The 25,969-nt window shown below is 37.8% G+C and overlaps 1 protein-coding gene across 26 annotated transcripts in view; it reads left to right on the top strand.

The window, feature by feature from the left end:
- Positions 1 to 25,969, top strand: part of NRXN3 (neurexin 3) — a 1,483,875-nt gene that overhangs the window by 1,427,324 nt on the left and 30,582 nt on the right. For 22 of the 26 annotated variants that reach the window (XR_006783762.1, XR_006783763.1, XM_045822489.1 and 19 more), the window contains one exon: positions 8,502 to 8,580. Coding sequence is in view for 24 of the 26 variants with exons in the window: in XM_045822489.1 (XP_045678445.1) it covers positions 8,502 to 8,580 (79 nt within the window). In the remaining 2 variants the exon portion in view is untranslated. Of the gene's footprint in view, positions 1 to 8,501; positions 8,590 to 25,969 lie in introns of all 26 variants that reach the window. The other 4 variants (XM_045822497.1, XM_045822499.1, XM_045822504.1 and 1 more) reach the window with 1 other exon arrangement.

Raw genomic sequence — 25,969 nt, forward strand, 5'->3', positions numbered from 1 at the left:
TAAGAAAAACAGCCAGGAAAGCCAGACCTTTATGTGTATGCGATCAATAGGCGCCGGATCTAGATTCCTGGAGATGATGAGGGGTTTGGTAGGCGGTTTTTATTTATTTATTTATTTTTCCTGCCTCCTAAATAATATGTCATTTCTCCAGGCCAAGAAATAAATTGAAAGGATTTAGAGGGATTTGCTTATCAGTGGAACACCACGTAGCATTACATTCCTCCTGCTTTTGGGAAGGTACATTGAAGTTTGGTTAATCTTCTGTGGTTCAATACTCTTCTTCCCTCTGTCAGGCTGCCTTGAACAACAGATAGATTAATCCCCCTTATACCTCCTCTCCTCTCCCTCCTCCCTCCCCTCTCTCTTGATCCACCCTTCCTTTTTTGACCAGATGGAAGAAAAATCTTAAAACTGCAAAGAAAATAAAAAGATTCCAAACCCCCTTTATTTATATAATCCTGGAAGACCTCAGAGACCAAAAATAAAGGGCCCCAATCCTTGGCACAAAATCTGGCTAAGCTAAACTCAATTTTTCTACTGCTAATTAGATCTTGAGTCTGTAAAGGGATTTCCTTACAGGTTAATTCATCAGCAAAACTTATTATCTTCAATAAATCATGTCATTCTTTCTCTTGCTCCAGCATATGCAGTGTGAAAAAGAAAAGGAAGAATGTGTAAGCTATTGAGAGTGGACAGAGTTTAATGGGAAGCTATTTGCTTGGGTTCCTATACAAACTGCTATCTTTAATGACAGTGGATAAACAGTCAATTTTTGTTAGAGTGGGTACTACTTATGAACCTCACTTTACATTTTTGCAGCTCATGATTTAGCAGCTGATCAGTAGTTTCTAGTTTGGTCTGGCTCAAAACTCAGTATTCTGTAAACTCCCTGAGGACAAGGACTGGGTTTGTCTAACCCTCAGGACAGTGATTGGCACATCCTAGGCAGTTAATGGAAGACTGATTGAATGAGCAAAATGCATGCATAAATAAAATCATATGGACAGGATGATGTAATTTTGTTTGTTTGTTTTTTATATTTATTTTTCTTACAGAGCTCTATTTCAGTTAACTAATTTTGATCATGTTGAATGCAGTATCTTTAGCCCAGGGTGTTTCTCTTTAAAGCCTTTTCATCTCATGGAAATATGAGCCAACTAAAATACATATGCAGTCAGATCTTACTTGGCAAATGATTTTTCTCCAGGAGTGGGTAGAGAGAAAAGAAGAAAATAATGTCTTCTAAAAAATGCAATGACATGAACCCCAAAAGGTGGTTTTAAAATTCACAATGTGTTGTTCCATTAAAGATTCTTAGATAGAGGTAAGACACGAGAACTCAGAAAGCCTCTTAACCAAACTACAACTTTGTCTCCATCATTCAGAACCTGTCTCTTGATATGCCTCTTTTACACTTGAGTGTTAATTGTGTCCTTTTCACATAATAGTGTCAGTGGCTTCTTTTAAAGATGGATATAAAGGGGATGTTAAGAACACAATGAGGTATAGACAATCACACAAAATCTTAACTATACCTTAAGGTTGTTTCTGCAATGGGTTTGATTTGCATGAAATGATGGTGTTGGTTGCAGGGGATGGGGGGAGGTTTGAGGTTATTGCTTCTAACAATATTGTCCAAGTTCTAAGTTTTTCTGTCTTTGGTACAGTCTAAAAATTATACAGTTTGTGTGTGTGTGTTGGGGGGAAGAGTTATCTATTAGCATTGATCAAAGATGGACCTATTCAATGGCAAGAACTTAATAATGAAAATCTTAATAGATAAATTTAAATTGAGATGGTCAAACTTCTAAACACTCATTAAAATTCATAGGTTTACCTGGAGTCAATGGGCTCTTATTTAATTAAAAGCATCTCAGACATCCTTTATTTAAGTAGGGAATGAAAACTCATAATGAAGCTGCTGGAGACCCTCCCTCACATGAGCTGCTTAAAATGCCGACTCGTCTCAGAATGGAAGTGTAGAGTGCGGGAAAGGAAAACACCCAGCATTTGAAGGAATTTAATTCTTTTTAGCATGAAGCAGCTGCAGAGATATATGGCTTTTTTCTGTGGGACTTCAGAATATTTATGGGCCTTTCCCTTTTCCTTTTTCACTGGAAGAAAGGCGATCATCATTCTTGAGTGTGTTATTTATAATTTCATAAAGCTGTTCAGTGGCAGAACTTATTTTATCTTGCACTTAATCTCGGTCAAATCACCATGCTTCCAAGGAGCTGGATGGAGGAAAATTATTATCCCCCAACATGATTAGCCTATTCTCCGTATAAGATAAAGGGCTAAAGGCTGGAAGTGGAAGCCACAAGTAGACACCTGGGCGGTAAAGAGGGGACCCGCTGAAACGATCTCAAGCTCTTCTGATCATGGCGCAGACATTTTTCTCGCCACCAAGTGATATATGGCAATGAAGAATGATGTGGAACGGTTCTTGTGCTGAAATGGGGTCGAGCCCTTCAGAGTAAATAATTAGAAGCAGGTGATTATAGAAACAATAACTCATTGGAGGGAAATGAGAAGCCAGGTTGGTGAGACTGAGGAAATTGGAAGATAAATTTACCTATAAATTTACTTGGGTGGACAGAATTTTGAGCATTCTTCTGGCCCAGTTTATTCTAAGGTAATTTTAATAAACATTGGTAGGGGGAAAAAAGAATATAAATGCAATAAAAATTCTTTCAGGAAAGGAATAAAGAGGGATCCTGCCAGAGAGATATTTTATTGAAAGTTATTACAATACCTATCTTTAGTTTTATGATTCCTAATTCAGAACCAAGTAATTTCAACATGTGAATTAAAAATATGAAATTCATATTTTAAAACAGGGTAGGGTGAATTATTACTTTTAATATAGGACTTTGCTAATATATAGGGACAGGAGAATATTTTCCTCCTCTTGAGAAGACAAAGCAAGGCCTTTAATCAGCACCGTGGAGAAATGGGTGTAATCAGACCCACGCACTATGTTTTGAAACCACACATACTGGCTTCCAAAGGAAATGCGACAGATAATACGGTGATATGTAGGGAGTGGGAGAAGGAGAAAAGTCTTATAGGGCAAGATATTAAATTCATGATCATTGTCCAAATTTTCACAAATAACACGGTAAATCAAGTAACTGCCATACTGTCATTCTCATACTATATCCCTCCACTCCAGTCTGCCTGAACTACTCATAGATGTACAAGTCAACTCTGCTTCTTCATACCTCTGAGCCTTTGTAAGACTGTTCTCACCTAGAATGCTCTTCTCCTGCCCGTAGCTCTCAGCTTCCCAGCTAGCTACTCTGCCGCCTGTCCCTGGGGGATCATTTTCCACTTCCCCTTTGCCCAGGAGCTATCTCTTTTCCCCTGCTGTTTGCTCCCTTAGCATCTTGTGTTTATGCTTGTCATAGCATTCAGTTTGCTATGTCAAATTTGCCTGTTTACTTGGCTGCCTCTTCAGGGACTGTGAATTCCCAGAGCAGAGGAACTGTGTTTTATCTATCACTTTATCCCTCATAACTGTTACAGTGCTTGACACATAAGTGTTCATCGAGTATTTATTAAAGTAATAAAGGAATGAATGAATGAATGAATGAGCCAAACACCATTGTAATATAGTCATATATCACTGACAGTGGATCTAGTAGCCCAGCCTCCGGATCAAATTATTTGGTTTTGAGTAGTCATAGATCTTTTATTCTTCCTTGAATGACTTATAAAGTTGGTTTTTGACATGTAGGAAACATTATAGGTAAACACTTTGAGCCCAGCCATTGGGAGTTATGAGAGCTTTAGACAATCGTTATGAGGAGAAAATATGGAGAAGATGACACGGAAGGTACCCTGATGAACATTCTTGACATAATGATCCAATTAGAAGAGTTTCCTAAAGCAATGCTGCAACTTGATGGAGAATGGATGGATGGTGGACCCTTAAAAATAGCAGATGTTACTGAAAAATGTCTACACCCTTAGTTATTACGACTACTAAAAGAGTTTATGCATTAACTTCTTAGCACAAAGCCTGAATATAGAGAGTGTTGAATAAGTGTTAAATGTAATTAGTAGGCATGCTTCTAGATAGTTCAAATATCCTTTTCTTCTTAAAAGTACTGACTACTCTTTCCCTCTAAGGAGCTATGAGTAATTATGAAAAGTGGTTGTATTTTAGGAAAACACACACACACAGCCTAGGGTTGCTACATGCTATTTAAAGACAAAAAGTCTGTAGTTCTGTTCTACTTATGATAATGGTGTCCTCAGCCTGTGTGTATCTGCTGTACTATATCAGCCATGGGAACCAGTAGTAAAAGAAGTATGCCTTTTCTTCCAAAGCACAGAGTCAGATGCTGCATTTATTTACTTATACTTGAGGAAGGACACAAAGAAGAATACTAAAAGGCACTCATGAAGCCTTGGGTGTCCTGAGGGTAAATTTGAATCATATTGTCATTACTTTTGGATATGATCCTAAGCGCATATCCAAAAAACCTTGGCTTGGCCTGGCTGGCGTGGCTCAGTGGATTGAGTGCCGGCCTGCGAACCAAAAGGTCACTGGTTTGATTCCTTGTCAGGCCATGTGCCTGGGTTGCCTGTCCCAAAGTGGGGGTGTGCGAGAGACAACCAACTGTTTCTCTCACATATTGATGTTTCGCTCCCTCTCTTTCTTCCTGTCTTCCCTTCTTTCTAAAAATAAATAAATAAAATTTTCAAAAAATACCCTTGGCTATACTCTTTGAGGTTTTGTTTTGTTTTGTTTTGTTTTGTTTACATGGCAGGGACCAAGATTGCAAAAATAAATAAATAAACAAATCCTTAAATATAGTGTTCTTAATCCCGAGTCCTCAGCAGATTGAAGCCAGCTGCCTCTGACAGCGAGTTTTTCTGAAACTGTGCAGTGTGCTGGGACGGGCACAGCAGTGCTGGAAGTCAGGTTCTCCAGATAAACAAACGTTGGTTCAGTGTTGAGCAAGGAGGGTTTGAGAGGTTTGTCATTGCTTTGGGAGTTTCATTGGCTGCGGCTGTAAATAGCGATGATGAGGTTTGAAGGAAAGAAAAGTAAGGGATGAATTCACATGTGACCCACCCAGAATGTCTGGACTCAGAGCCATTGGAAACAAATTGAATTTCAATTATTTTTCAAGTTCTCTTAGAATCTTCATGAGTGTATTTGTCTTTATCACCCCTCATGGCAGATGCATTGGTGTTATTGATTGACTAATTGATTGTTTTAGTTTTAGCTAGTATTTATTGAGCATGTACCATATGCCAGGAATAGAGCTTCACTGCTAACATTACGTTCAAATCAATAACCAACCAGCGAGGGGACTCTCTGTGCATCTCAATCTACAGATGAAAACATTGGGACTTGGAGAGGAGAGGTAACTTGCTCGCCCAGGTTACCAACTGAAAGTTCAGGAAAAAGAGTCAGGCTTGCTCTTACCACACTCTGCTAGTCTGCCTCTCATTTAACCTTGAAAGTCTAGCCACCGTTTATCAGAGCTACTGGCAAATGTGCTTCTGTTTTCTGGGAGGAACTTTGCATTTATCCATATTCATACAGAAGGTTGTACGGAAAACAAATCTCTAGGAACTGGGCCTGGGGACAGTGAACTAGGGAGAAAGCGGGTGAGAACATGGGAGAGAGTATGAATTGGGTCTGCAGTGGGGGACAGGAGCACTTCGGGGACAGAAGCTGAGGTGGTATTGAGGAAGGAGAGCGTTACTATGCACAAACCACAGGGGAGAAAACTTGTGTAGTGTTAGGAAGTGGGGAAAGAAGAAAATAGTAAATATCCTTTCAACCTCACAGTCTAGTACTTTTCTTGAAAAAAAAAATCTTACATCATTTCTTTGGCCAACAAAAATTAAGATAACTTTCTTAGAATTAAGTTGAATATTCTACTAATATTACATCAATGTGTTTTGGGGCTTCTATTGCCATTATGCGTAGTTTTTATGCATTTGCTCCATGGCCTTTTTCTTGCCTGACCTTCTGCCCTTCAGATGAGCTCACTAGGTTTTCATTAAGTCACCAGGTTTCACACATTTCTAGGGACCAAAGCTAGTTAAGCAGCATATGAGCCATTTCTGCCAGGTCCTTATAATCGAGTCCGCAACAATTTTCTAATTGATTATACTTTAGAAGTGCATTCTCAACCACTTTTTCATTACTACCCATTAAGGAGTATTTTTAGACATTTTTTCCCTAATTGCCCTTATCCCATAAAATTTTAATACCACAGACACAGTATATATTCATTTAAGTACTATGGGCTATTGGTAGGTCATAAATGCTTGTAATGCCTAAGATCCGCTCCCTCCACTCAAACAATCCTTACTGTTTTACAGTGACTGAACAGTGACTGTGGCCCTTTCAAAAATGGTGCTTGTCTCTTATAGTTGCGTTCTGCATGCGTACAGTCAACATTTATTCCCTCGCCACTGCCCTTGCCCAATGAACCGGGGATGCACCTGCATGGAGCCCCATCACAGCAGCAGCCCCCAGGGGAGTGCGCTCACCACTTTGCTCACAGTAAAAACGGGGCCCCAGAGCACAACTGCCAGCCTCAGTTGCTGGAAATGAAGTGCGCACTTCACTAGTGTCTAATTGAAAAAAATGCATGTTTGAAAATTCTTTTTCCATTAACTTTAAGGAAGAACAGGTGTTGAAGTATCTGCCTGTCAGATGTAGAATAAAGATCAATAACGTGGTTTAAGGCACCTCTCTGCCACTGTCAGTTCTAAGTGAAATCAATTGCCTAATATGGTGTCTCTACTGTTCATTGCTCTGTCCGGTCATTCTATGCCCATTATGTCTACTTCAAAAGGATGTTGTCTGGAAATACTAAGCAGATGGGTTGTCATGTGTATGAGTTTGCGCAGGCTGCCATAACAAAGTGCCACAGACTGGGTAGCTTAAACAACAGAAATTTATTTCCTCCTAGTTCTGGAATCTAGAAGTGTAAGGTCAGGGTGTCAGCTGAGTTACTTTCTGTTGAGGCCTCTCTCCCTGGCTTGTAAATGGCTATCTTCTCCCTGTGCTGTTAAAACATTGTCATCCCTTTTCGTGTGCCTGTGCCCTGATCTCATTTTTGGATAAGGGCACCAGTCCTATTTGGATTAAATTTACCCAAATGAATTCATTTTAACTTTATTACCCCTTTAAAGACCATATGTCAGTCCCACTCTGAGGTGTGGGAATTACAATGTCCACATAGGAAATTAAGGGGACACAATTCAGTCCACAATATCATGTAAGGAAAGGTATAGAGAAGCCTATGTGGGCCACACATGCAGACTTTGACAAAGATGTATCTGTTCAAACCCCCACTCTGTTTCTCACTGGCTGTGTGTCCTTCAGCAACTTACTTAACCTCTCTGAACTTTAGGTCCCTTTAAAAGTATAATAATTATCCTTGTCCCAGGGGATTGTTATGAGGTTATGTTGAATTAATTAACAATAACTATAACTAATAAGTGTGTATACCTGTTCAGCACAGCATCTCGCTTGTAATTTCTTTTCCTCTTTAATATGGATTCAGACTTCAATGCATTATGAATGATAAGACTAGCAAGCCAGTGTATACTCTATATATTGAGTACCCTTATGTACATAGTAGGATATAATTTTGTTTTTTACATAAGATCTATAGATCAGTTCATTAATTCAACAGTATTTCTCGTGCATGCACTGTGTACCAGGTACACAAAGCAGTCTCCTTAGCTACTGCATCTCAGGGGCTCGTCCCACTGCCCATGCCCACAGCCCCTATATTTCTGGCATCAGATTCTCTGGCACTGGGGAGTTTCTGTAGGATTCAATAGGAAAAAAAATGTCTCGAGTTGAATCACTACTGTTGCAACAAATGTTTTTCTGCTCTCCAGAAATAGTCTTACCTGTGTTCAGAGACTGTTGTGTGGTATCTCTCTGCTGGCCCACATTACTAATTCAGCTAATTGCAGCAATTACATGAAGAAATCACTGCTAGCAAGAAAAGCCATTATGCATTTCCTGAACAGACTGCATTCCACAGTGTTCATTAATTATGCCAGCCTATAGATTCACAACCACCAAATCATACACTTGAGACCACACACCATGTGCATTTGAAAGCTTCTCAAAGCTGCAGCGCATTTCTGGGGTGGCTTGCACTCTTGTATTGCCTACCATTTGTAATAGCCCTCTTCCTGCCCTTCTGAGTCTCAAAATTGAAATTAAAGTCAGAAGAGGGTCTGGCTACACAGGGTCAGGCATGGCAGAGGTATGAGTCCCTGAGAGCCACCTTGGGTCTCTCAGCTTCACATAAGACCCACACAGATTGTCTGGACCCAGAGCCATTCACAGCTACACAGGAGTTAAAAATTCTGCATTCTACAGCGTGCCCTCTTTAGAGAAGAGAAACAGTAATGATGATGGCGGCAGGACACAATGTTAAGTCATTTACGCTTTTGTTCATTGGTTTCCTTATCTCTCCCTCTCCTCTCTCTTCCCCCCACAGCCAACATCAGATGACCTTGTATCATCTGCTGAATGTTCAAGCGATGACGAAGACTTTGTTGAATGTGAACCGAGTACAGGTAGGTTAGGTCAGTCTTGTTTTGCTTGCTTTATTTTTTCATTTGCAAAAAACAATACATACATATATGTGAATATACATGTGTTTTATATATATTATAGTGTGTTAATGTGTGTATTTCCTATATCTATATATGTATAAGCATACATATATAAATATTAAAATATAATCGAAAGCATCAAATCCCATGGAAGGAGTAACAGGATCCGAGGGGAACTGGGAGTCATTTCCTTGAAAGTTAAAGAAAAATCCATGGTATGTGACCTAGCTTGGAGCAATCCAACACTCAGATCGACCACCGGAGCAGTAGGTGCTTAGTGGCCAGTGGCAGCTGTGAAGCTGACAGGGCAGGGTGGGAGCCTGAAGACGCCTGTTTGGGAATGGCCCCGAAACATGAACCCAAAGTGGAGTCATAAGGATCATTTCAACTTCACGAATTGCTCTGAGTCCAAACGGCAAACAGAACAAAACCAAAACCCAAGCAACAACAAAAGCATTTTCCATGGGATTTCAACAGCAGTTAACATGGTATTATATTTATACTAATTTTGTTCATTGGGTGCTTAGATGATTTCTGCAGCAACAGAGCAAACACAAAATTAGTACTGAGCCATGCCATGTCAACCGCTGAGATGCTTCACGATGTACGCACTGTGCTGAAGTTCACAGGACTTTGGCAGTTAGAAGCTTCGGTGTGTCCCCATTTGCACCCAGATACATTTCGATGATTAATGGTCTTTCTTTACAGTGAGCTATGTGTGATGTAATGTCCAGCAGGCAACTGCAGTCCCTGACTGTTTCCTAGCAACTCTCCCAAGTTGTCTGTTTTGAGACTTGCTATGTGTTAAATATTTATATATACATATATAATAGAGAACAGATATCATTGAATTTCTGTGTATGTTTAAGAGAATTAAAGCTGGAGTTGGGTTGGTATCTTACTTCTGCAAAAGTTAAGAAAAACACATAGAATTTTCTAGTTGATTCTTTGGGTTGCTTTATTTTTCCTTTTCCTTAAAAAAAAAAAGGCAAGCCATTCAACATTTTATTTTGATAATTTTAGAGAACTTCAACCTTCATGAAGAAATACTATAGCAAAAGTGAAAATTGTCTAGGTGTGACCCCAAAGTGATTTACAATTTTTCAACTTTTGTGGAAACCTGACTGCTGGTGTCTTGCAAGTGGCTTTGGATCCAGGAAGTTCTGTGGGTTCCCGTCCGTAGCGTTACTTAGGGACACAATACTACGAGGGCCGTCTCACTTCGCAGTGTGATCGCTTCCTTTGGAAGTTCAGTGGTGTGGAAGGAAAGTAACCGTGACCTCGTTAGTCAGATTGTTTCAAATTATTGTGTAATTATCTCAAATTATTAAGTGTGGTTTTAACTGGAGAGAGTATTATTGTAAGTGAAGTTAGACAGAGAAAGAAATATACCACATAGTTTCACTTATAGGTGGAATATAAAACCAAACCAACCAAACAAAAACAAAAACAAAACAGACTTACAGAGACAGAGACCAAGGGGATGGTTGCCAGAGGGGAGGGAGGAGGGGAAATAGCTGAAAAAGGTGAAGAGGAATATAATGTATTTTGCTGTGTACAATGAGCACATTTTAGCCCAAAATTTTGAGGGAAAAGTAAAGATGTTCATTATACATGTGTATAATGATTACATACCGTAGCCATAATAATGGTTATAAGAATGCCATGTATAATATGCACAAAAACATGGGTACACATTCTACAAGGCAAAATATGGTAGTCGATAATATTGCAGTAAGTCTGCAGTGTGAGAGATGTTTACTTGAATTGCATCTCTCACTGTAGGGTGATCACACTGTAAGGCATAAAAATGTCAGTACTGTACACCTGAAACTAATAAAATAAATATAATATTGTATATCAACTATACTAAAATAAAATAATAAAATAAAAGAAGGCAGATGCTTCCAGTCTATACCAGAACTTGGACACCAAGTTTTTAATTCATTAATTCATCCAGTCATTCATTCAATAAATATTTCTTAGCACCTAGGCATTATATTATATTTATACTAACATAATAACAGACAGCATACAGTGTATCTCTAGGTTTGAGTCCTTTCTGTTCTAATAATTGTCATAACTGAACTGTCAGAAAAAATAGAATAAGGAGTTTTACTATCTAAATTACCTACCCAACAAATACCTTTTGTGTATGTTAGGCATGTGCTAGGTGTTAAGGTTTTAGATGTGAATGTGGCAAGATCCCCAGACTTTAATTTGGATTCCCTGTTTATTCTTTCTCTAGTTTTATTGCTTTTATAGCAATGATATCTGTATCCATATACATACACAAAAATATTTCATCAAACTTTACATTTTAGTCTTCTTGTAAAAATTAAGGATCTATCATTTTAAAATATTACCACCATCTTTCCCTACTACCGCCTCCTCCCACATAATCATCTCCATAGCAACCTCCTTAATAACACCGAGGGTTTTTCCACACTCACAAGTTTTAGATCTCCCTCCCGGGTTGTGGGTATATATTGCCATTTGGTATTGAACATGAACAGATCCAAACTTGAATGACATTTGCTTTTTAGTGGTTGCACAGGTGTTTCAGCTGATTCAAAGGCAGAGGACAGAAATTCAATGCCAGTATTTTCTTTAGTGACACAATTACATGGGGTGGGTGGGGGATTACAGCAGTTTTTAAACAATCTGCTCTGTTCGGCAAGGAAGTATGGGAGAGGCACATACATAAATCGGGTGCCTACCCTGAAGCAGATAACATATAGCTCTGACACTGATATTGGTATCCCTTGCCTGGGATTATTCAACTCATTACATTTGAAGGATGAGCATTTCTTCTCTCTAATATTTACTCCATAAAGTATTCCTGGTAAGAAATTCAGCTACACAGGGAAATATGTCAGGGATATATTTAATAGAGGAAGGAGATAGATATTCCTGTTGATGCAGAAGTTTCGCCCTTGGGACCAGATTAACACTGATGACGGTTACATGGCACAGACCTATCAAGCCCTTTTTTTCTTCTAAATGGGAAATGACTCCATAGCCTTCACATTTTCCAAAAAAACCCAGATTAAAAATCAGAAACAATTGAACAGCTGTTTCTGGGGCTAGGTTCTGCACTGTCTAGAGAGAAGGCTTCCATTGCCCATGCAGCAACAGGTAAGGGTGACAATTATATCACTTTGATATAAATTTTTGATTTTGAAATTCCATGTGAGTGTTGAGATTAAAATTCTGATTTTGAATGCCCTAATTTACTACCTCAGTTTCTAAAATGTTAATCTTTTCCAGGACTGGTGTTCAATGTCAATACACTAAATTTAACTAATTATCCAGGCCTTTTTCTACTTAACATTTTCTCTTATCTTCTCTCACTATATGAGCAAGTTTTTGATTTTCTAGCTATCTCTGTTATGAGTCATGTAATTTCTAGTTCTTTTCTGATTAATTGAAGTCTGCTAGAAGCTCTTGCTTTTCATAAATTTGGGCAGTTCAGCATATGCTAATTCAACTTTTCATGTGGACATTACATTTGTTTTTTAATTTTTTTTAAGATTTTATTTATTTATTTTTAAACAGGAAAGGGAGGGAGAAAGAGAAAGAGAGAGAGAGAGAGAGAAACATCAATGTGCGGTTGCTGGGGGTCATGGCCTGCAAGCCAGGCATGTACCCTGACTGGGAATCGAACCTGCAACACTTTGGTTCTCAGCCCGCGCTCAATCCACTGAGCTACGCCAGCCAGGGCCCTGGACATTACATTTTAAATGAACTTAGTTTTCTTATTTAATTTTCTTTAAATCAAAATCGACCTTAAAGCTACTGAGTTTGAGTCAGAGGTAATTTCACACCAAAATCCCACCTTGGCACCCAGCGCATGGTTTGTGTAACTCAGTTGTATCATGTTCAGTGACAACATAACATTTTTAGGAGTTTGGTTGATGAGGGTCTAGCAACCTTGTAAGTCCAGGGGATCTGAAATTTTCCTTGTGTATTTGCTCTGAAAAATATGTAAATGAGATCTTAAAAAACAACAAGCACCACCTAAGCCATGACAAAAAGACACAGAGTGAAAGCTCAATTAGTAATTATTGTCTGAATTTGTATGACTCGCAAAGGGCCTCATAACCTTAAATTAACACTGGAGATTTTCCATACTTCTGACTTCGTCTCCTGTGAAAAGCTAAATAAAACCCATTAAATTATTTAAAATCTATAATTTTAGATAAGTGAATATCACTGTAATAAAGTTTCATTTCTCCAACAAAAAGAATTCTCTCCTTTCCCTACCCCTCTCTTTCTGGGAACTAGAGCATTTTATGAGTAACAGGTAAGATCACAATTTCTGAACATTTGCTTTAAGAACCCAGAATTGAACCTTTAAAGTATAAAATCATAATGAAGCCATCTGCCTCAAATGAAAATTTAGAATATTTGAATTAGGACTTAACTACCTAAAATTGAGGGTCAGGATTTTAACTTTCCTAATTTATAAGAGCTGATTGTGTTTCCCACAAAGGAAGTCAATGTCTACTTAATGTTTCAGATTTGTGACTTTGCATATAAACCTTTTCTTTTTCAACTATACTGTACTGTTATTGAATCACGCAGTAAGCTCCTATTTCACTGTGCTTCGTGCAACTTTGGATTCGACAATAACAAAACTACAGATGAGCTGGAGAGGATTCAAATAATACTAGAAAATAAGATTTTTTTTCATGAGACTATGGAAGCCAAATAACATTTAAAATCTTTACTAAGTTCACCTTTGTGATCTAAAAACACTCTGAAATATAGAGAAATTGATGAAATTGACTTTCCATTTTTTCTCTCTCCCTCCCCACTGTTCCTACCCCCAGTATCTCAATTTTAGGAAATAACATCAAAACAAATGTAATTTTAGATTAGCTATTTTATAATTAAAAATTATCTGCTCTCTGAATTTTGTATATTTATAGTCTCAGGTTCCAAAAGTCCTAGGGCAGGGGTCACAGAGCAGAGTAAAAAAAAAAAAAAAGAAAAGAAAAGAAAAAAGAAAAAAAGAAAAAGAAACACCTTCTACACCTGAGAAATCGCAATGGCAATAATTAACAACTATATTGATTTACCTAGCCATTATCCAGGGATGTATATTTCTGGTGGTCAATTAGCCAGGATTTTTGCTTTCACTTTTGTTAAATGTTCTTTGATCCAACATCAAGGAGCCGCACTTCCACCAGAGGGCAGACAGTCAAAGGAAGTAAAGATGAAACACATCCATTAATCAATAAGACTGTGCTAAACAACTTCTGTAATGGTTGGATTGAGGGGGATGTTTAAACTAATGATGGTAATCTGAGATCACAAAGTAATTAGTATTGCCAGAGTGGTTCTCGGATGCATTTTTACTCCTCAAATCTATAGTCCTCCCATTTGTATTTGATGTTATTATTAGTTTCACTATGATACCAACCCAATGTGGGTGAAATTTAAATTTAGTGAAATACCAATAGCATCCCCGTATTTGTGTTCTCCAGGTGGAAGTGGATTTCTAATCTTTACCCGTTTGAGATGCCTCAGTAAAGTGTTTATGATATGAAAATCTGGCATTGAATTGCTTAAAAGCTCGCCAAATAACTCAAGTTTTAATATGCCGGAACACTGTGGGAAATGCAGCTGCAACGTTAAGACGTTAATACTTTCCTAATGGAAGATGAAAAGAAATAGAGCCTTGTTCTCCAGAATCCATGGGGGAGAGAAAGTAAATTGCTGATTGTTGGCTTTAAATACGATGTTTGTGATCTTATGTGTTTATAAAAACACATTTATATTTTTTCATTAGTGTCTCCAGCAAGCTTGAAGAGTTAGCACCTTGTATGTTTTTATTACCAAAAAAAAAGGTATTTTTTTTTATTTTAGAAAGGTTTTTCCAGGTGGAAAGTCATGATTGGTAAATAGAATCTTGTTTAAAGGTTACTAGTCAAGTGGCTATTAGTCAAGTAGTAAATGCTAAATAAATGCCATAGGAATGTTTGAGAACTTTGCCTTGGAGAGTTCAGGCCCACTCAAAAACACTTCAAGTAAAAGGATAACAGAAGTAATCTGAGAAATGATTTAGCTTCAGAAAGTATAGCGTAAATAGATGTAAAATTCATCAGTGTAATTAATCATTATTGACTGTAGACATTAGTCATTTTTATATTTGAGTTATAATATATTTCTAATATATACAAAAGCAAACAGTAACTCATACATTAGGCCTAGGCTAAATCCTACCAATGCTTTAAATCCTACTTTTGCTGATCTATAAATTAATAGAATATGTTCATGGGTGCTTAATATTCTAAATTTAATGTTATAGTTTCTGTCTTCCTTAACCCACTAAGTGACAAATTGTGTCACTTTTTGATAACCCAACTCTATCCCAGCCCTAGGTAATTTTTAGGCTATTGGAACAACATGTGCCCTTTAAATTCCTAATGATAAAATGCTTTGAAAACTAGAGTAACAATGGAAACATAACTATAGGGAAGTCTCCTAATTGACTGCTAGGCAATTAAGCCATTCATAGCGCAGGCAGGGTGTACATAAAACACATGCCCCATGGACTGACCATTATCGGAGATTCCATAACAAATGTAACAAATCTAATAAAAGTTTAAAAAAGTATTTTCATCTCCATTACCCAAGTTTTTCTGGTATGTTGGGAAGGAAGAGGAATCAGTAAGATTCATGTATATGTATGAATACTTCACCTGAAAGTTTAATACATTACTTATTTATAAAACATTTTTAGTGACTCCTGTGAGCTCATTTTCTATTAGGGAAGACAGAAAAGTAAGGAGAATGGAAGGAAAAAATGGATAGGAAGGGAAGGAACAGTGTAGATAGTCAATGGAAATGTCTAGAACATTATCAGAACTTTATAGAGAGGTTTTTCATTTCACAGATAACATACCCCACTCACAGACCATAGACAGGCAAGAGAAATCACAGATGATGATGCCAACCAGTGACAGAATCAAGTAACCCCAAAGGCCAGTTTTCTGTATCTTAGGTTAGGGACACACAATTTCCGATCGATTACAATTGAAGAATTAATATAGTTCAGTCATAACGTTTTCTTTGAATTCCATGTATACAGTACAGTCTAGGGCCAGGGCTTCTTAGATAATAGGTTAAGGATGGGCCTGTTGAATTTCAAGCCAAACTCATGAGAACTTCCTGATTTCAAATGCCAGTGCAAGTAGTTGATAAGAAGTGAGCTTAATGAAATCATTAAGCAAGTACCCCCACCCCTGCAAAAATTTAATATATAAAGAGGGATTGGGTTTTAAAAGAGAGGTTTTATGGGTTTTCTTTTATTCTTTATGTTCTGTATTTTTTTCTCCCATAAGCCCCAGTATATGTACTGTGTGTATATATATATATATATACATATATTTATATATGTGTATACTAAATACATAGTACCTATCATTCCAGATATATGTAGACACAGTATAAATGAGATTAGACTAATGTGAACAGAGATTAACAACAGCCCCTGCCATCAGTCATGTGTTTTACACAGAAATTCACTCCATCATTCTTACATCAGCCAACATAAACATGCATGATACAGTTTTAACTTGGTGAACAAAGCATGCTAATTTTCCTTTAGTTTTTTCCCCTTTATCATAATTACAATGATGATTTCATAAACCAGTTATCCTTGAGAGGGGTAGAGAGAAAAAATAATACATATATATCTATCCATATATGCACATTCCTGTGTATATATATATAAATAGATATATGCCTTGTATATATCTGAAGAACATTTTTTTGTTATTTCACCTCATCTTGTGCCGCATGAATTTTTGGTGGTTCAATTTACTTTATTTTATTTTGATTCATATTTAGTATTTTGGTCATTATGGCTATTTTTAACTCATTGCTATACTTTTATGAGTAATTATAATCATTATTTTTTAAATACTGAGAGATATATAGATATGCAAATCAAACAAGGCAACAAAATCTTTTCTTGCCATCCTAATCTTGAATTTTCCCCCTTCAGCTTATCCCTCCAGTATTTATGCTTTAAAAAAAAATGAGCCCCAACAAGATCCAAGAAAGTTGTGTACAAAAGAATGAAACACTGTGTTTTCCTCTTCTTCCTCCAATGTATATTTTTTCCTTTTAATTTCCTTCCTTTTCCCTTTTTATTTGTCCACATATCTGCACAGGACACTTGTCTTTCCTCTCCCCTTCATGACAATTAAGAAGACAAATGAGCCAGGGGAAAAAAACAAGAAAGGTAGAGAAACATGCAGAAACCAAGAAATACATCCCTCCCCACAAATTCCAGATGGCATAAAAAGAATTTTATTGCAGATATAGAGTATTTGTTGTATCTTTTATTTCTGGACAAGCCCAGGATCATTGTGTGGCATGCAGTAACAGTTTTGTAGCTAATCAACTAACCATGGTCTCCATCACCAATGCATGGGCTGTAATGACACCATCTTGTGTTTCATCCAAGGGATACATCCAGGCTAACCCAGCAAGTCCAGTGTATGAGTTTTGGGGGTAACTTTCTTTGTAGTTATAATTCCATGGGTTCTTATTTTTATTATTATTTGCATCGAGTCACAGCAGCCCAAGAACTGCTCCCGTAGCATCTCTGTATGGTTTTGTCCTTGTGTTCGCTTTCTTTGGCCCGGCCGCCAAGCATGTGTGTCTTGTCCGGCACATCTGTCTTGCCATCTTGTCTTGGAGTCCACTGCCGTGGTATCGTTCTGTGATTCTGTTCTCTGTTTGTAACATGTGGTTTCAAACCCTCTCCCTTTATTTCTCACTCCCCTGTTGTTTCTACTTCTAACCTTACCCCTCGGGAACTTCACAAAGAAGCAAAGCAAATGTTCAGTCAAATTTTAAGGCTGATAACTGTGGTTTGCATCTGGAAGTCACAAGTTGCACTTTTTTAACCTGGCTAAGAAGGCAAAACCTACCGTGGGAAACTATTAATGACAGTACCCAGGCAACTACCCAACCTACAACAAGAGACCCTTGTTGATTTCTCTGGCATGATGAAATGGGCTTCCTCATGTGAAATGGGCTTTTTCATGGTGAAAGGGATCTCATGTAAGAGCCAATTTTCAAAGAGTTTTGTTCATAGATTATCAATCTTCTAGTTAAACCTTTCTTTAGGAACAGATCAACAGAAATTTTTTTCAGAAAATGCTAGTGAGGGAACACCACCATTTCTGCTACATAAGGGCAGTTCCTATTCCTGAATTGGTAAGAGATTTGTGAAAATCTGAATGATTTTATTAAAAAATTCAATAATGTTTACATATTTTAACCTAAATTATGAATGTGTTCGGCAAGTCATCTGAAGAGGGAAAAAGATATTTTTAACTCACTGGTTCTACCTCATACATACTTTGAGGTAAGATTGTCTTTTGATCTTTCTGAGTCAAGTGATATATATTTTATTTTATTTTTTAATTCATGGAAGCACTAAAGAGCCAACACTTTGAAAGAGGAAAGAGGAAATTAATGGGCTCTGTGGACTAGGAAGAACTTTCTAATGAAGGAAGGAAAGGAGAGAGGGAAGGCGGGAGAGAGACAGATGCAGGAGGAGACAGAAGGTGATAATAAGGCAGGAGGGAGGGTTATTCCTGATGAGCCCGAAACGCAGCTTGCTGATAAATGTGAAAAACAAACAGCACACACAGATACACGCACAGCCCAAATGTGTTGGGTTTGCCAATTTCTACAGTGTAAAGTGTCCCCACTGTGGTTGATTGCAAGCCACACATATGAGAACACTAAACTCAGAATTGGGAAGTAACACTCATGAGCACCTGATTACACAGCATTTTCATCATACAGATACTATAGATATAAATAACCTCAAAGCATACATAATGTGAAATGCAGTAAAATAATTAGAAAATAATAAATTTTAACTTTTTACCTTTGTTTTTAATATGATTCACTTGATTGTAATTTTATCTATTTTAATTTTTTATAATGGCTGTGTTTAGCAACCAACTTTCAAAAATTCCTAAAAATGTAGCAATCAATTATCATAGCCTGGCTCTAGAAGACAATTGTCCCAGGCATCATGCTGGGTGTTTCCAAACATGGCATTTATTCATGTCTCATTTGAAGTTGTTATGAAGGGGGGAACTATATTAGCCATCTTACAATTGAGAAAATTGGAACTCAAATAACTTTCTTTTCCAAGATCTCATATTTTGGCATAGAAGTAAAATGAATACATTTTATTTCTATTGCAGTTTACACAGAGGATCACATTTAAACATGTATTAAAGCACTAAATTGTACAACTATTATGTGCTCATTTGTGGAGCTTTGACTAATTTTGTTTCCTCAAAATAGAGTTGCAAATACTCCTTCAGTAACCCTGAAGATGTGCAGGGTATTTCTTAGGTTTGCAAATTTTGTTTTTTGACCTTTGAAAAAGCTGTAATAGATGCACTTCTTAGTACATAATTATAATAGCCAGTATGATTCCATTACTCAGTCCTTATGTTTTGTAACTTCTAAAATATAACGAACTTTATGTAGTTACAATATTTGGTGCATGTTAGTGAATGAACTGCACGGTGAAATATATCAATGTACTTGACTTCCACATTTTCTCATAGAGTAAACTGGTTTATGAACACTTAAAACAGCATGAGAACCATTGTACTGCAGGAAATAAACTGCAGATTTTAAAAAAATTGTTTTACTGTTAGATACTTAATCATTGCTTTGTGAAAGACCTTGAGAGATCTGGGACTGAAAGGAATGTGTTGAATCTTATTAGTCCTTCTCATTTGACATGATAGATTCTCTGGCTGAGTTTCTGGTAGTGCAGTATTCTACTTTGACTTCATGCCAGGTTTAGTTGCCCCTGTGGTCAACCTTTGATGGCAGCATACATAACACTGAATAAAGTTTCCTGGCGTGGTTTCTAGGCCTTCACCTATAGGTCTGCTATTGCTACATCTTGTTTTCCTTTATTGAGAAAATATTCATTGAGCACTTACTATATTCAAGTATAGTCCTAATTACTTTACATCCTTAACTTCTTTAATCCACATAGCAATAATAATAGCCTGTGAGAGGCTATTATTATTACATTTTTAAAAATCTTCATCTAAGGACATGCTTGCTGATTTTAGAGTGAGGAAAAGAGAGAAAGAGAGAAACATCAATGTAAGAGAGAAACATCCATTGTTTGCCTCTCCTGTGCACCCCAGTCAGAGACGGGACCCTCAACCTAGGCATGTGCCCTGACTAGAAATCAAACCCACGACCTTTTGGTTTACAGGAAAATGCTCCAAACAACTAAGCCACACCAGCCAGGGCTGTGATTATCATCTTCATTTCAAAGATGAGTAAACTGGGGTGCAAAGGAGCTAAACACATTGTCCAAAGTCACACGGCAGGAAGTAGAAGAAACTGGATTTGAACCTAGGCCAGGTGACTCCTGAGCTGTGGTCATTGTGTTTTACTGTCTCTTAGGTTGGTAGCTTACTCTCCATTAACCAATATATACAAAATAGCTACCTGTCTCCTTGACAACAACAAAAGAATGTTTGTGTACTGAGTATATTAAGTGGTCAGGAAATACTTATTAAATAAATTTATTATTGGGCATCTCAGAGGCTTCTAAAACCTTGGCTGATAGGGGTTATAAAACTGTTCAGTTCCAATTGATCCCAACAGCTGTGGTTGCTACGCCTCACCCCTGTGTTCTGGGAGGTGGAATGGTTTGATATTTAGGATAAAGACCATCTCTCATGTGAAGTTAGTCACTCTTGACATCACCTGGGTAGTAAGGTGTACACTGGGGGCTCTTGGCTCCTTACTCACTAGTACTCCTGCTTTAGAAAATAAGATCAAACAACAGCCACCTCTAACTGATGTTAGGATTCTAACAAGTTCCTAGGGAGGATACCGGTAAGATGCTGTATTTTCCCTGTTTCAGAAATAATTATGTTCCCTGGAACACAGTGTTTCAGATGTTACAGCTAATAGGAAGCAACAAAATAAGTGAACATGTCCCTGACAGGGTGGATTTCTTAGCCCCTTTCTGACATCCGTGTGCTCTTGACATTTCATACTCGTGTTTATCTTCTCTTTTGTTTCTCTTACTTCCTTGCTTTATGTGTCTCAGGCTAGAAACAAAAGTTCAAAACAAACAAAATAAAAGCTTTCGGGGACCTTGAATTTTCTATGCCAGGAAAGAACCTTAAAAGGACTTATTAAGGACTAACGTTCACAGTTAAAAAGAACATCTTTATAAAGCTATGTTTGCTTTCATTAGAATCCTTCCAAGGAAAGTACAGGTGGCCCAAGAGTCTGTGGGGCTCTCAGTATACATTATGTTAGTCCTGACCAGTCCGGAGCCCAATCCTAGACTGAAAAATCTGTACATTGAACAATGCTGAGAACCCTCTGTTGTCAAGTTCTGCTTCCACCTTAGCCTTGAAGCACAGAGACCCCCTTTTTATTCAGAGATCATGAAAGCTGGCAACATTATATTGCCAAGTGTTCAAATGTGTTCAATCCATCATGTAGAGCAAAGGTCGGCAAACTTTTTTTTGGAGAGGGCCAGAGAGCAAATATTTTAGACTTTGGGAGTCTTATACTACCTGTTATAGCACAAAGGCAGCCAGCCACAGGCAATGCATAAATGAATGATGTGGCTGTTTCAATAAAGCTTTCTTTTTAAAGCAGGCATCAGGCTAGATTTGGCCCACACCCCTAGTTTGCTTAGCCCTGATCTAGACAAATCTGATAGGTTAGAAATTTGTAGTCTTTTTTTATTTGAATAGATGAATCATTTTTGCCCATTTTATAGTCAATCTTAATAAACTTTTATTTTCTCCTCTAAGCACAGGAGACCCCCCCCCCACCATAGGATAGGATAGGACAGGACAGGAAAAGCTTCCCCCTCACCATTACTTTAAGTATGCTGTTATCTCACGTGTGAAACACGGTAATTAAAAAACACGTACAAAACCAGGATCCCCTCCACCCAGCTGTGCCCTGCAATTTTTGTAAGAGCTTGATGTTTGCCCTTTTTGCAAACCCATCCTTTTCACTGCCTGCCTCAGCTGGGGCACAGGCTGCCCTTCTCTTGGCTCCCAGAGCTTTTTGGCAGTAGCTTCGCTGAACTCTAGCCCACATGCCGTGTCACATCCCAGTAACTCTTCCCCGAGCCTTGGCTGTGGGTCGCCGAGCTGACAAATGTCCAAATGTCTGAGATAAGATATTTGCAACCTGCTGAGAACCTCTTCTTTGCCTGTACTTTTTGATTTGTAGCTTTATAAGCTTTGTGGGGAAAAGTGACAAAAACCATTCTTGGTGACACAGTCAATGAATGGGCAGGACAGAATAGAAGGGGCATAATATATAGGACTCCATCCCGGGTGGGTGAGCACATTTACTTCGGTCTCAGCCCTCTGAGTGGCGGAGGCCAAGGATGATATGTGGGGCAGAGGAAGGAGCCTCCTATGACCTGAGGGGAGTAATGTGTTCTACCACCTGGCAGCAGATTGGACAGGAGCAGGCGATGAATATGCGTGGCCAAAGCCGTATCTAGTATGACTGCGAACGTGGCATTTGTCATTTTATAAGTTAAAGCTTAGTCCCTTTCGCTTCTTTAACATTAGAAAAATGTGGAAAAAATACAACAGACTTATACATGAATAGCAAGTACATTGTGAGCCAGATCCTAATGTATCCCATCGTGAGAAGGAGCATCAGATTAACTTTTGGGAGCCAGGATGCTAAGCAATAACCTTCTGAACTTTCTGCATTAGTGAGGCCCCCTGGTGTGGTGTTGTGCCTGGAGTTGTAGGGCTCTGAACTATGGCTCAAAAGACAAAAAAAAAAAAATGTAGGAGAGATAATACAAGGGAACAAGAAAGTCTGAGCCAAGAGGAGGGACTTTGGGGACAGGTCTTGAAGGAGGACATCTTTTGAAACAGTGTAATTCAGAATGAGTGTTTTAATAAGCCTCTGAGATTAGAGGGATTATAGACAACAAGAATAAAACAAGGGCAAATTTAGCACTGTGGATGACCGGATAGGGGCGTGACAAAGTCAAGTCTCAGCTTCTGCTTCTCTCATGCTTACAACAGCTGGGCATTTTTCTGTCTGGTTGTTTGGCATGTTTATTTGTTTCCTTTTTGTTTGCTTGTTTATTTCTTTATTGATTTATACTTAGTCCTTACTAGTTTTCCCTCTAAAGCCAAGGGGAAAACTGTCCCAAGCACCAACTGAGTGACATGAATAGCTGAAACAGACCAGGGTTCGCCATAAGCAATAGGGAGGACTCTGGCAGACTGGGGAGAACATGACCTCATTTAACAACATTCAAATTACATACCTTTTTAAAAATGATATAAAAGCAGGCCCTAGGACAGTGAAACAAGTTGCAACAATAAGACATGGTGTTTTTAATTCTATTAATTCTATTTTTAAATATTTCTTTTGATCTAACACCTTAAAGTTTGAAGAATGTTCTCTCTGTAAGGTTTCTGGTTAAGATATCATTTGGTGATCCTGAGCATCAAATTAAACATAGCAGTTCTTCTCCCAAACCTCCATGAAGTTAAACCCTTTTTAAATCTCTTTCTTCTTTTACTTTAACCTTAAAATTTACATAGCTGCAAGACTATAAGCTTGCAGAACTTTAAGATCCGTGGTAATGATTTAGTTTTAGGTGACAAAACTGAAACCTCCATAGGTCAATTGATTTGCTCAAGGTCAGAGAACTGGTTTATGTTAGAGCTGAAATTAAATTCCAAATGTCCTAAATCCATTTATACCATTTTACTCCTACTGTATATCAAGGTTTTTGTTTTTGTTGTTTTTGTTTTTGTCTTTAAGCCCAAAGGTTTTTATTCTAAGCTGAGATAGTATCCAATAGAGAATGTGTGAAAAATTTGGTATCTCTTTTCTACTGGTCATTATTTACCATGCAAAAGAAAGTATCATTGACCCACTAAGGGGGTACATTTGCCACTCTATTCTACACATCACTCAGGGAACCAACTAAGAAATTAGGGACAAATGGTGAAGCGATTAGTGGGGACTGCCACTGACTTGTGGTACAGACACAACCAACGCATGGTCTAGTGATGAATTCTCAGTGGTATCACCCTCTACCCTGAGAACAGAATACTGGGCAGACTAGAGCTGTGGTTCCCAAGCACAAATGCAAACCCAGTGTCAAGCTATGCGTCAGTTCACTGACCCATGGTGAAATGAGGTAAGTAAGGATGATATAGAGAAATTTGTGGAAGCAAAATTAAACTTACAGACTGCCCTCCATTCTGAGATTATATAGCTGTTGTTTTCTCTAACGGTTAAAGTCAATGTCTTTTACAAAAACAGTGTTTTGTTACTGTTTCTAGCATCTTTATTTAGCAAAATAAAAGTTGGCAAACATATGTTACCCCTTCCCCACAGATTTTTCTTTGACTGTTGACTGATATATGAAAACAAAAATCAATAGAAAAAAAAAACAAAAATTAAATGACTTAAATGTAATTTATGATGCAACCCTAGGTTTAATAGATTTTGAAGACTACAGAGCTAAGTGTGAAATGTTATTATGAACAAAGTGATATTAAAACCAAGCCATTTGTTTCATTGAGACCCCAAGAAGATCTTATCCTAAGCATAAGTGACTTAGACATTAAGTATTAAGATACTATTTGAAATATCATTATAAAAACATAGGTTAAAGGCAGAAAATAGAAATAAAAGACTTTTTAAAATATAGAATAAATATTCTTAGAAGATCAAAATCAGTTTATAAATGTAAATAAGCTAAACAAAAATGGACACTTCTAGGAACTCAAAGCCAAGTCTAGAATTTCACCTCAGGTAAAGTCTTATAGAAAAGTAGGAAAAGCTGTTTTAGAGGGCTGAATTTGCCTGCATTTGAATAACACAATTCATTCTTGTGAATGAGAAGGTCAAAATCCTTAGTCCCAGACAAAGGAAAGGATGTGATCTATACTCAAGGCAATAACAAAATTTGTATCTATAGTTCTCATCTCCTCCCACCTTTTCTGTCTCTTGGGTAATCTATACCAATAACCTCTTGCTTCATGAAATATATTATCTAAATGTTGAAAATATTACACTTAATTTATTCTAATAAAAAGCTATGCCAAGTTTACTGAGTGTTTATTGGAAAATCAGGGGCTTAGTGTCCTGAATCAAGTGTCAGGTTTATATTATTAATAACAGACTTCACAGTGATCATCTCTAAGTGGTGACCAGTGTGTGATTTTTATTTTACTTACACTCCAGAATTTCTATGTTGAGTGTATGTTGCATTTGTAATTAGAAAGAAAGCATAGGTATATTTTTTAATGTATAAGACTATAGGAGGCCAACAAGGGAAATCTTCTGAATATTTAGGTATAGAAACTCAGCCAGACCAGTGATTTGAAAAAAAATTAGTGAATCCTGCCCTTCCCATGAATTTGAGTTAAACCCATAAAGTAAGGCCCTTTGAGAAAAGCTGCTGGAGGAATTCAGAGATGATGGTGATGAGGATGACGTTGATGATGATGATGACGATGACGATAATGATATATAAGACTGCATAGCTGAGCACCCACCAGTTCCCTGAGGTCAGTCCCGTTAATCAACCAACAAATGGTCCATAGACACACCAGGTGGTCACATAGCAGCAGTAGGCGCATGGTACCCTACAAATGACCCATTACCTGGAAGTTTAAAATCTGTGCTTGGAAACCAGGAACACAGATGGGATGTGAAGTGGCCTTCAACAGACACTTAGGAATTTGATTGATTCTTTCACCCAGACTTTAGGTTCTGTATACATCCTCACTGCCTGCCCACCCCTCGTCTGCACATCTGCTCATTAGATATAATAAATGAATGAAAGAATGCAGTTGCCAGTGAGTAATTAAAAACTTTGCATTCCTCTCTCTCTACCCCCCTGTTCTTCTTCCCTCTCTCTCCCCTAATAGGATGTCCAGACAATTAAGCCAGCTGTAGATTAATTGAGACTCTCTTCCATGCAGGAAACATCTGTCACTGCTGCTGCCAAGGAAGTATTAACGAATTAAAACATTTGATTACCTGTAATGCAAAAGAATGAGGCCGTCTCCTTGTCATTTAGCTTATCAGGGTTTCCTGGTAGTTCTTTTTTCGAAGCTTATGACTGCAGTCCTTCCCTGAAGCTGTGAGATCTTTCAGCAGATGGTGTTTTCCAGAACTAGACCCCTTCCCTTGTGCAAGGGGGGAAAAGCCCTCAACAAAAGCAGTTTTGAAGGTAGACTGAAAAGGTGTCCATGATGAATACATTGTTAGAAACAGCTGGTAACACAAATGG

Source organism: Phyllostomus hastatus, unplaced genomic scaffold (assembly GCF_019186645.2).
Source record: "Phyllostomus hastatus isolate PE091 unplaced genomic scaffold, TTU_PhHast_1.1 phas_scaffold_501, whole genome shotgun sequence".
Taxonomy (NCBI): domain Eukaryota; kingdom Metazoa; phylum Chordata; class Mammalia; order Chiroptera; family Phyllostomidae; genus Phyllostomus; species Phyllostomus hastatus.